This window comes from Caretta caretta, chromosome 1 (genome assembly GCF_965140235.1).
Source record: "Caretta caretta isolate rCarCar2 chromosome 1, rCarCar1.hap1, whole genome shotgun sequence".
Lineage (NCBI taxonomy): Eukaryota > Metazoa > Chordata > Testudines > Cheloniidae > Caretta > Caretta caretta.
In genome coordinates this window covers 208,434,793-208,446,934 of record NC_134206.1, presented here as the reverse complement: position 1 = coordinate 208,446,934, position 12,142 = coordinate 208,434,793, and the positions used below count along the sequence as shown (strand labels likewise).

The following is a 12,142-nucleotide window of genomic DNA, read 5'->3' as shown; positions in this document are numbered from 1 at the left end:
ACAAGAGGCCACTCCAGCTACGCAGACGGTGGCTCCTGGAAAAGACTGTTTATGTGGACTGGGATAGCCCAGGAATCCTCCATGGATATCTCTAGGAAACTTTCATGGAGTTACTCTGCAATGCTTTGCAGAAGGTTTCTGGGCAGGGCAGTCTTATTTCTTCCACCATGGTAGGACACTTTCCCACACAACTCCTGAATTAATTCTGCTGGCATCATTGCAGTACACAGCAGAGCAGCATAAGGACCAGGTCTATTCCCAGACGCTTGTTACATCTCCTTCCTTTCTGCCTCTATTACCCTCAGAAAATTGATATCACATTGGGTTGCCTAGGGGAAACGGGGGAAGTTCTCATTAAAAGTGCTCTTACATGGGGAAAAAAAGGTCATGTAGACCCCACCCCACCCCCATTCCGGATTGCCAAACCACACAACCGCTAATGTGACTTTACAATGCTCAGCATGGGTTGGCAAGTAGTTTAAAGTGGCTGATAGGGGACTGGGGCACCACATGAGAGATCCTGGGGGGGCCTACTCACCATGGCTGGAGCAGCAAAACAGCACAGTGAACGGTTATGGATTCTGATTGTTATGGCTTGCACCTAGTGTAATAAGGGTGGGGTTTTTTTCTTTGTTTGTTTTTTATGAAAATGGCCTTGCTATGGAAACATTTTATTCATGTACAATGGCTCCTTTATTTTTTCCCCTGACTGACAGCTGGAATTGTGTCCTTCAGCGGGTCATCAACACCTGAAAGCAGACTTTCGCTGATTAGAAGAGGACAAAGAATGCAGGAGTATATGTTCACCAAGATAATGAACGCCTCCGGGACAACTGACGCAGAGCTGAGAACAGGGAGGATTTCCCCCGAGAAGTTAGACACGGACATGGAGAGCAGGAAAGCTTCCAATGAGCGAGAGCATGCAGCACAGGATGAGATGCTTTGGATTATGAGGGACCAAGCAGACATGTTGAGGCGTTGGGTTGAACTGCAGGAACAGAAGCAGGAGGGTAGAGTCCCTCTGCAGATGCTGGTGGACAGCCAGCCAGCATCGCCTGGCGCAGAATCACCCTCCCATAAGCATTCCATGAGGTGTGGGCGAAAAGTCCATTATCCCTTTCACTTAACTCGTGGCAGGGGAAGGGTACAAGGAGCAGAAGGTGCCTATTCACAGACCTTTCATGGTCTGGACTGCGGTGTTATGTTACACAGATGAAAATGTTTCTCCCATTCCAACTTTACAACCCCTTTTCCCCAAGGTTACCTTTTCTTTCAGCTCTCCCTCTTTACTTATGTTTGTTAAATAAAGTAAATGGATTTGAGGAATAAAAGTTCTTTATTGAGTAGAAGCAGGGGGGTTTGCTTTACGGGGACAGTGATACAAGCCAGGTGAAGGTTTGGGAAAGCACAATGAGGACAAGCAGCTCACATTACTGTGACTCATTACTGAAACAGTCTTGCAGATACGCAGCACGTCTTGCAGTGCTCTTCTTATTTCCCTGGTATCTGGCTGCTCAAAAATGGCTGCCATGTGATCTCATAGAACCATAGAATATCAGGGTTGGAAGGGACCTCGGGAGGTCATCTAGTCCCAACCACCTGCTCAAAGCAGGACCAATCCCCAACTAAATCATCCCAGCCAAGGCTTTGTCAAGCCTGACCTTAAAATCCTCTAAGGAAGGAGATTCCACCACCACCTCCCTAGGTAACCCATTCCAATGCTTCACCACCCTCCTAGTGAAAAAGTTTTTCCTAAGATCCAATCTAAACCTCCCCCACTGCAACTTGAGACCATTACTCCTTGTTCTATCATCTGGTACCACTGAGAACAGTCTAGATCCATCCTCTTTGGAACCCCCTTTCAGGTAGTTGAAAGCAGCTATCAAATCCCCCCTCATTTTTCTCTTCTGCAGACTAAATAATCCCAGTTTGCTCAGCCTCTCCTCATAAATCATGTGCTCCAGCCCCCTAATCATTTTTATTGCCCTTCACTGGACTCTTCCCAATTTTTCCACATCCTTCTTGTAGTGTGAGGCCCAAAACTGGACACTACTCCAGATGAGGCCTCACCAATGTCGAATAGAGGGGAATGATCACATCCCTCGATCTGCTAACAATGCTCCTACTTATACAGTCCAAAATGCCATTAGCCTTCTTGGCAACAAGGGCTCACTGTTGACTCATATCCAGCGTCTCGTCCACTGTAACCCCTAGGTCCTTTTCTACAGAACTGCTGCCTAGCCGCTCGGTCCCGAGTCTGTAGCAGTGCAGGTCTCATCTGCCCAGCCCTGTGGAAAATTTTCCCCCTTTTTTTCACAGATATTATGGAGCACACAGCAGGCAGCTATAACCGTGGGGACTTTCTCCTCACTAAGGTCCAACCTTGTTAGCAGACTGCTCCAGCCCCCTTTCAAGTGACCAAAGGCACATTCAACCACCATTCTGCACTTGCTGAGCCTATAATTGAACCGTTCCTTACTGCTGTCCAGACAACTGATGTATGGTTTCATGAGCCATGGGAGCAAGGGGTAGACTGGGTCCCCCAGGATAACTATAGGCATCTCAACATCGTCAATGTTAATTTTGTGGTCTGGAAAGAAAGTTCTGGATTGCAGCTTTTTGAACAGACCCGCATTCCTAAAGATGTGTGTATCATGAACCTTTCTCCACCAACCTACATTGGTGTTGGTGAAATGCCCCCTTTGATCCACCAGCGCTTGCAACACCATTGAAAAGTATCCCTTTTGGTTCATGTACTCTTTGGCAAGGTGGTCTGGTGCCAAGATGGGGATATGCATGCCATCTGTAACCCACCGCAATTAGGGAACCCTCGCAGCAAAACCATCCACTATGTCCTGCACATTTCCCAGACTCACTACCCTTCGTAGCAGAAGTCAATTAATGGCCCTGCACACTTGGAGCCCAGCAGCTCCCATGGTAGATTTACGTACTCCAAATTGATTCACCGCTGATCGGTAACTGTCTGGCGTTGCAAGCTTCCAAGTAGCGATCCCCACTCGCTTCTTCATTGTCAGAGCAGCTCTCATTTTTGTGTTGTTGAGCTGCAGAGCAGGGGAAAGCTCTGCACAAAGTGCCTGGAAGGTGGCCTTCCACTTTCAGAAGTTCTGCAGCCACTACTCGTCATCCCATACCTGCAAAATGATGTGGTCCCACCAGTCAGTGCTTGTTTCATGGGACCAGAAACGGTGCTCAACAGAGTGCAGCTGCTCTGTGACTGCCATCAGTAATGGTGAATTGTTTTTTCTAATGGCTTGCAGGAGGGCTGCTTGCAGGACATTGCTATGTTCTGCACGGCGGACCGTACTTTGGTTCTGGAAATACTGCAGGAGAAGGCATGAGGTGTTTGAGATGCTGACAGCAAGAGTGCACAGCTGAGCAGGCTCCATGCTTCTGGGGTTATGGTGTACATGCGGCGGTTTTAAGACGCGAAAACCACTGGGTTGTTTGCCGTTGTTGTGAGGGAGGGAGCACAGTGCATCATGGGATGCCGACGCAGCGTTCCCATTCTCCTCTGCGATAATGTTTTGGTCCCAGGGGGTATTGCACAAACTTCCCAAAATACCCTGCGGCAAGTTGCACTTTGGGATAGATACCCACAATGCACTGCTTTGTGCATCAATGCAGGCACTGCTAGTGAGGACACACTCCATCGAGACAATGAGCATGGTGTTGTCACGCACAATCGACTTCATTATTTCGGGGGCTCGAGGTCAAATTAGATAAAGTCAACTTAATTTTGTAGTGTAGACAAGCCCTAAGTCTGGGATGAATCAGACCACTTGGGCCAGATATGAAAGGTATTTGGATGCCTAAAGATGCACATTGGTTCCTATTGTGATTTTCAGAAATGCCTAGGTGCCTAATTCTCATTGATTTCAAGACACCCCATCTTTGTTTCTTTTTTCCTGTGCCTTTCCTGTGAGAGAGTTTACTTATTTACAAATACAAGCAAAAAAATAAGGTTGAGGAATCCTTAGAGAAGTTTATAGTAACATATATGTTTGTGATCAGGTGGGCTGAAATTGAGAAGTCCCCCCCACCCTTGCCTCCCAGTGCCTCCAATGGTCAGCCTTATCTTCTTCAGTGTATGAAGTATTGAATTGACTGAAAAAGAACTTGGTACAAGTCTTTAGTTTCCATAGCTACTTCTGAGTTTAGGATTAAAAATTTTTTCTTGGGCTCCAAGGTTTAGATGCCCTTTTTGATTATTTTGAGTTTAAAATTAGATGTATTGAATAAAATCCTGGCCTCACTAAGTCATTGGGTGTTTTTTCATTGACTACAATGATGCCAGGATTTCACTATTCATCTGTAATGTTGTACGATGCAGAGAGAGAGAAGGGTAATCATCTGAAAAGAATATTAATAAACATCAAGAAAAAATAGATGTGAAGACTAAATAAAAGAACACCAAATGATCCTTTTTGATGTGCTAACTAGACTAGACAATATATTGTTTCATAGGAAAGTTTCAGTCTTCGAAAATTTTTCCCAATATCTGCACTATGCGTGTTCTGGATGTCCCTGAAGACTTGGAGTGGAAGGACCTAAGTAATTTTATGTTAATGAAGTTAATCTTCTACTTAAAATATCAAGCTGTCCTGTATCCCAAATAAGGACTATCTTGCAATTCTTTCAGCAAAATCCTTGACACTTACAGTGATCTTTACTATCACCTGTTTATTGAGAAAGGTTAATATGCCAGGTCTGGGATGGGGGAGCTAATATTTTTTCAAAATGAACTGTGATGTATCAAAAAGCACACTGGCTTGGAGAAAGAAGTTATTGCTTCTAAGAGTCAAGTATGTCTTTAGGTTTAAACCTGTTTTATTTCCATCTAAACTTTGTCTTAACAACAGTGTTTATTATCTTTGTTATCTGTTATTTTTATTATTAATTTGGTATTTATATCATAGTGGCACCCAAAAGCTCTGGTCAAAAGTAGGGCCGTCTTGTGCAAGGTGTTGTGTACACACAGAAGGAGATGCAACCCCTGCTTCCAGAGAACTTTCTGTTCTAAGGTTTTAATGAAACTAAAGCTGTTCTAGCTAGGCATTTGACTACTAAGAATACTGTGAGCTTGATACTGAAGATGATTTATCAAGCCCATTGGTACTGTAATTTAATGAACCTTTAATTCATTTATAGACTTTGCTCTTTGAAGTTGTGAAATTGTTACAGACGATAAGTGTGACACTACCTCAAAATAGCACCCTGGAACCCCCGTATTCACCTCTCTGATATGATTGTGATATGTTTTGTACAAAAAGAAAAGGAGTACTTGTGGCACCTTAGAGACTAACAAATTTATTTGAGCATAAGCTTTCGTGAGCTACAGCTCACTTCATCGGATGCATTCAGTGGAAAATATAGTAGCGAGATTTATATACATAGAGAACATGAAACAATGGGTGTTACCATACACACTAACGAGAGTGATCACTTAAGGTGAGATATTACCAGCAGGAGAGCGGGGTGGGGGTGGTGGGAACCTTTTGTAGTGATAATCAAGGTGGGCCATTTTCAGCAGTTGACAAGAACATCTGAGGAACGGTGGGGTGTGGAATAAACATGGGGAAATAGTTTTACTTTGTGTAATGACCCATCCACTCCCAGTCTCTATTCAAGCCTAAGTTAATTGTATCCAGTTTGCAAATTAATTCCAATTCAGCAGTCTCTCGTTGGAGTCTTTTTTTGAAGTTTTTTTGTTGAAGAATTGCCACTTTTAGGTCTGTAATCGAGTGACCAAAGAGAGTGAAGTGTTCTCCGAGTGGTTTTTGAATGTTATAATTCTTGACATCTGATTTCTGTCCATTTATTCTTTCACGTAGAGACTGTCCAGTTTGACCAATGTACATGGCAGAGGGGCATTGCTGGCACATGATGGCATATATCACATTGGTGGATGTGCAGGTGAACAAGCCTCTGATAATGTGGCTGATGTGATTAGGCCCAATGATGGTGTCCCCTGAATAGATATGTGGATGGGTCATTACACAAAGTAAAACTATTTCCCCATGTTTATTCCACCCCCCACTGTTCCTTAGACGTTCTTGTCAATTGCTGGAAATGGCCCACCTTGATTATCACTACAAAAGCCCCCCCGTTCCCCCGCTCTCCTGCTGGTAATATCTCACCTTAAGTGATCACTCTCGTTACAGTAAAAAGAAAAGGAGTACTTGTGGCACCTTAGAGACTAATTAATTTATTTGCGCGTAAGCTTTAAAGCATAAGCTTTATTTGAGCATAAGTCTCTAAGGTGCCACAAGTACTCCTTTTCTTTTTGCGAATACAGACTAACACGGCTGCTACTCTGAAACCTGTCGTTTTGTACAAAGTATGTCTTGTGAGGTATCATTTGAGAAATCATGATCTGCTGAACATTACTACCCTGTTGAATTATATGTATTATCACTGTATATGGAGTTATGAGATTTTGCTATATGGCTATTATTGAAATATGTTGTGAGTCTAGGAGACACCCACAACTAGCTCTGCAGTGGCAACAAGGGAGGTGGCCCACACCCAGGCTGGTGTTAAGTGACCACCACCAGCCACTGACCAGCAGGGGAATTGTAAGCAAGAGATTTACAATTCAATAAGAGACAGTTTCTCAAGCTCCACACAATGGGGATTGTTTACCTCCGTGACTGAGCAAGGTTTCAGGACATGTGATGCTAGACTCCATGTTTAGGTCAGTATTTTTCCAGGTACAGGAACTGAGAGTATAAAATAATGAACAGTAGCATCATGAGACCACCTCTCTCTTCCCCCATCTCAACACCCGGAGATAAGATCTTTTAGAAGAAAAAGAGAAGCCTTCATGAACTGGGGGGAAGGGATGGTCCCAGCTAGAATGGTTTCTAGCTAGCATGAACTGTGAACTGAATTCTGCCTGCAATATCCAGTAGTATGAGAAAAATTGCTTGATTCAAATCTTGTTTGGTCTGATATTTCTAATGTAATCAACTCTGACCACTATGCCTAACACGTAAAATCTATCTTTCTGTAGTTAATACTCTTATTTTAATGTTTTATCTTTACCAATTAGTTTGTCTAGGGATCATTGTGACTCCTTAACTCTCCAGCCTGGGGAATCTGCTCAGATTACAAAGCCTGGTGCATGTCCACTATCCTCTGATGCAGTGGCAAACTAATTAATGAGCTTGCACTGTTCAAGGGAAAGTTTTGAGCAGTGTAATATGGTACATTTCTGGGCTGCAAGGCTAAGAGCTGGGGGGATTTGCTGTTGTCTCCGCCATGTATATTTCTTGAGTGGCTTAGAGAGCATTCATGCAACTTAGCTGGGTGTGGCCCTGCATGTTGTTAATTGAGTGACCACAGCACCTGGAAGGGTTTGCTGCTTGTCATTAGCAAAGCATTGTGAGAGACAGCCCAGGCTGGAGAGTTAAGGAGTCACAATGATCCCACAGTTTCAGGTTGTATCCCAGGGGGTGTCACAATAAGGTACATAGTTAATATTATATTATAATTAAATAGCTTCTAGAATATGCATATGCCTGCAATATCTGCTTTCTGAATAAGAAATTATACTATGGAAAATCAGTCTATTTGTTTTGATCTACAGTAATCTGTTGTTCATTTTATAGGTCTTTTATCTCTTTGAGGATCTACTTTTTTTTGCATTCACTGTTTATAAAGGATAGTCTTTTGTTAAGGTATTGGACTGGGACTCAGGAGATCAGGGCTTAGCTCTGCTGCAGATGTGCTGTGTGACCTTGGGCAAGTCACTTAGGTCCCAGTTCAGCAAGGTACTTTATGGAAATACTCATGTGTTTAAACTTAGGCGCATGGTTAAGTACCTTGCTGAACTAGTGCCTATGACTCCCTGTACCTCAGTTCCCCATCTGTAAAATAAGAATAATAATACTTTTTCTCCCACCATTTGTCTGCTCTGATTAGATTGTAAGCTGTTCAGGGCAGGGGCTGCCTCTTACTATCTGTTAGTACAGGATTTTTTTTTAGCATAATTTGGCCCCAGACTGGAGACCTTTAGCCACTACTGTAATACAAATTGTAAAAATGCTCTATGGACTTGTGTCAGTAGTTACTGATATGCTGAAACTATAAATGCAATTTTTTAAAAAACATGAATTGACTCATCTTAAATGGATGTGGTAGAACTAATACATTGTTCCACTTGTAGTAAATATGCATATCTGTAGCTAAACCTGCCTACATATATGTTCTTGTTCTTCTCCCCCACCTCCACTGTAAGGTGGCCTGTTATAAGAAACGTAAGCAGATGCTGATTCCTGCCAAATGGAGGCATGCTGGCCTGCCACTTGGGTATGTGAGTGGATTCTGGTTGTTGATTTGCCAGCTGAAAGAACTGTGGAACATGTCATGTCAGCAACTCATTCACTCTCTTTGGAAAAAAGCTGTTATTCCAATTGTCAACTTTGATCTGAGTAACAGACCAAAACATCTCCGGAATCAGCTGCAAAAGCAGCTGCTCAACCATGCTACCATGTGGATGAACAACATTTGAAGGCATCTGATTGCATTGGGAGGGGGGAGAGGCTAATAAGCTTTGAAAACGTCAAGCTCAAAAGCCATGTGAGTTTGCATAGCTGCACTTAGTGAATTTTTAACCACAGTTGTCATGATTAAGGTGTTGCACGGAGACTAACGATGTCACAAGGGGACTAAAACTAATTCAGGCTTTTCTTCTCTTCTCCCAAAAGAGCCATAAAGTGGAAACATTTTCATAAAATATTTTCTTGGTGAGTCCTTCACTGCCACTCACAGCTAGACCCTGCAGTAACCATAACTAGAAGATGGTAAAAATGTATGGTTGATGCTCCACACACCCAAAGCCTGAACCATGTTCTCTGTGTTCTGTTGTACCCAACAGCATATAGAATTGGTGCTTCAGCTTAGAAAATCAGAGCCATTTCTTGTTTGGGGGCTGAGAACTGGAGTGGGAGACCAGGGTTTCATTCCGCACTCTGCAACTAGTTCTTTGTGCGTCTGTGTGCCAATTAATTTGCCCAACTGTGAAATGGAAATAATGATTACTACCCAACTTCGAGATGCTTATTCGACCTTTGAAACCCTCAGCTGAAAAGCATTATAAAAATATGAAGTGTTGTTATATATGTCACTGCTTTCACAGAGTGTTTCTGATGATCCTCACCTTTTAAAATAGCCCCTTCTCCGTCACAGCCCTCAAACTCCATTGAGGGAGAACTCAACAGTTGAAGAGTTTTTTTTAGAGCTAATTCTTGGTGCTAAACTGCCTAGTAGGGGTTGTGATAAGCATAAAGTAATACATTTATGAGTGCACACATTGGTGCCAGGTGTGTAGTTGGTGTGTTGGTCTGAGTAGCCCAATGACAATGCATTTTATTTTTTACCTAGTGGAGAGACATCGAAAGAAGAAGATCAATGCTGGGATAAACCGAATTGGAGAGCTCATTCCATGTTCCCCAGCACTTAAGCAAGTAAGTGGACATTTAAATGTGCACAGCTATCTCCCAAATGGTGTTCATTTGGTCTTGGTTCTTAGCAGCTGTAAATACATAGGGATACTTCTTGCTTCAGACTTTATGCTGGAGGCCCAATGAGGTTTGATACACTCAAGAAAACCTGGATGAAAATCTTATTTACAAAGTTATCTGTGATGGAAATGCCCTTGGAAATGACAGGACAATTTGAATGCAGTTCTTTGAAACTTGAATCTCCCAGCTGACTTGGAATTCAGTATCACTCTGAAGGAGTGGTCTGGGTTTGACACATGAAAGACATTCTCTTCCATCAGGTGTCCTAGTTCATATATTCGACTCTTTGGAGCAGATATTTTTGAAAAGCCTTTGCCCAGCTAGCAGTAGTGACCTTGCACTGGCAACATGAATTCAAGGACTGTGAGAATGGAGGGAGCAGGCTATGTAGAATCAGCTGCAGAAGGGTTATGATTGTTTGTTTTTTTCTCATTTAAACATGTAACTTTGGAAGCTGGTTTGCTTGCCTATACTCTTCTAGTCAGATTGGTTGTACCTACTTAGGAGTTGATTCACAATTCCCAGAAGCTCTAGTTGTTAGACTGTTTTCCTATTGACACTACTAAGTGTATTCTGTCATGATGCTCTTTCATGCAAAAGTGAAGAAAGTTATAGACTGTGAGAGAGGAATTTTCTGTTGACTCTTCTTCCCCGTGCCTGCCCCTTTCATGTCTTCACTCAGTGTCCTGCTATATGATGCAAATGCAATTCTATATATGTTTATTTTTTAGTCTTTTATTTAAATGGTCGTGAAGTAGTTTATTGTGTTAAATAATAATGGTGAAGGGAAACAAAGAAGTCTAGGTAAGGGGAAAAGTGTTTGTGTGAGATATGAAATGATCTAGATAGTTGATGAGGCAGAGATATTATAGGAGACTTTTCAAGGTGGCACATACTACAGAGAAGAGGGTTGTTCTTGTACATGTCTCTATGGTACGATGGTACGTGCTCCACTGTACGATGTGCACATGCCCATGCATTCTCAATCAGAGACTGCAAAATAGTGTCAATGGGCCTGTGTCTCCGCAGACACTATGCCTCATGCTCCCAACAAGGGCTTATAGAGAGGTGCAAACCTACCTACCTACTCAATGCCTTCTCAACTGCCTGCGACTTGAGATGGAAAGTTCTTCTGTCTGCTGTATTCAGCTTCCTGCCTTCACTTTGTGAATTCTTTACCTTATTTATTTGTTTGTATTTGTAGTTTCTTTTCATTACTTATTTTCACATGGCACCAACACTGTTGAGGAGGTGGGAGGGCTCCTTACCCTCATCTTCTTGGATCTTTTGTTTGTGTCAGTCCACAATTTGTTAGGCACTGAACCCCAGGATTTAAGACATGAGACTTGCTACAGGTCCTTTCCTCACACTGATGGACACTGCAGCTGTCTGTGATGTTTGGGGGCTCCCCAAACCCTTCTAAATACAAAGTTTGTCAGGGTTTCAAAGGCAAATCCAAGAAAGAAAGGGAGACTAGACTTAACCTCCTTTTAATGGAATGTGCCCTAGCTCTGAAGGGGTCTGCTTTGCCCCACTGTACATTGGCATCTACATCACAGACCACCTTGGTCCTGTTTGTTGCCTTGCCTTCAGCCCCACACCGTAAAACTCTAAAGAAGAGGAAACATATCTCTCCAAGAAAGGAAATGAAGAAAAGGGTTAGATGAGCCCATAAGATCTACTCTTCAGAGACTTCTCATCCCTCTAAGAGTACTGTAGAGGCTCTGACCGAGTCTGATACGGAGGCATCGGTATCGAGGAAGAAGCCCCGTTCAGGCATACCTACCACCAAAGCAACTCACAGTGGCATCGTCTGACACCTTGCGACACTGCAAGACAGGGCTTTGGAGCGGAGCCCGGCGCTGGAGCGCGGAGCAGTGGACCTGCAGGTTTTTGCCCGGAGCTGGAGCAGAGCCAGAACACAGAAAATCTTGACTGTTCCACTGCTCCTTTTTTTTTTTTTTTCTTTCTTTCATTTTCAATCCAGAATGAATGGTATTTAGCAAGAAAGTCCTAAAGGTGCCAAAAAGTTTCAGATTGTATAACAATTGATATTAACATCTACTTTACCACTTTACGTAATATGTCACAGTTATTCTCACTTCAGCCAAAATCAAGATTTAATGTACAGATACAAAATTATAAAGCTTTTGGAGATATGTTTTATTAAAGAATCAGATAATTATCAGACATCCAGCAACACTGCAGACTGCTCCCACCCTTGTGCCAAGGTTAGGCGAGTACGTACTCGCATAGATTAGTTAGATTAGTATGTGTTGATACTTCTTTTGTAAGGGTTGATCAACGAGACGCGCTGAGTGCTGCGATTACGGAAAAGTGTGATGCAAGACACAACGTTTAAGATATCACAAACAGGTATATTGCAAAAAAAATAATGTTTTTGTTTATGGATATATTAAGATATCGCCAGAAATATTAACCACTTATGCTCATTTCTCACACAGGCTCCCGTTACTGATACATTTGTTCTTTTGTACATGCTCCCATATCGCTCTGGTGGACTTATTTTATATGTCATCTGTTCAACGGTCTTTTGGTAGCGTTGTTTGTAATTTTAAATTTACTGAAAAAGTCGC

The 12,142-nt window shown here is 42.6% G+C and overlaps 1 protein-coding gene across 2 annotated transcripts in view; it reads left to right on the top strand.

Annotated features, from left to right (window-relative positions):
- Positions 1-12,142, top strand: part of USF3 (upstream transcription factor family member 3) — an 86,503-nt gene that overhangs the window by 51,889 nt on the left and 22,472 nt on the right. For both annotated transcript variants that reach the window (XM_048819504.2, XM_075119251.1), the window contains exon 5: positions 9,406-9,488. In XM_048819504.2, coding sequence (XP_048675461.1) covers positions 9,406-9,488 — 83 coding nt within the window. The remainder of the gene's footprint in view (positions 1-9,405; positions 9,489-12,142) is intronic.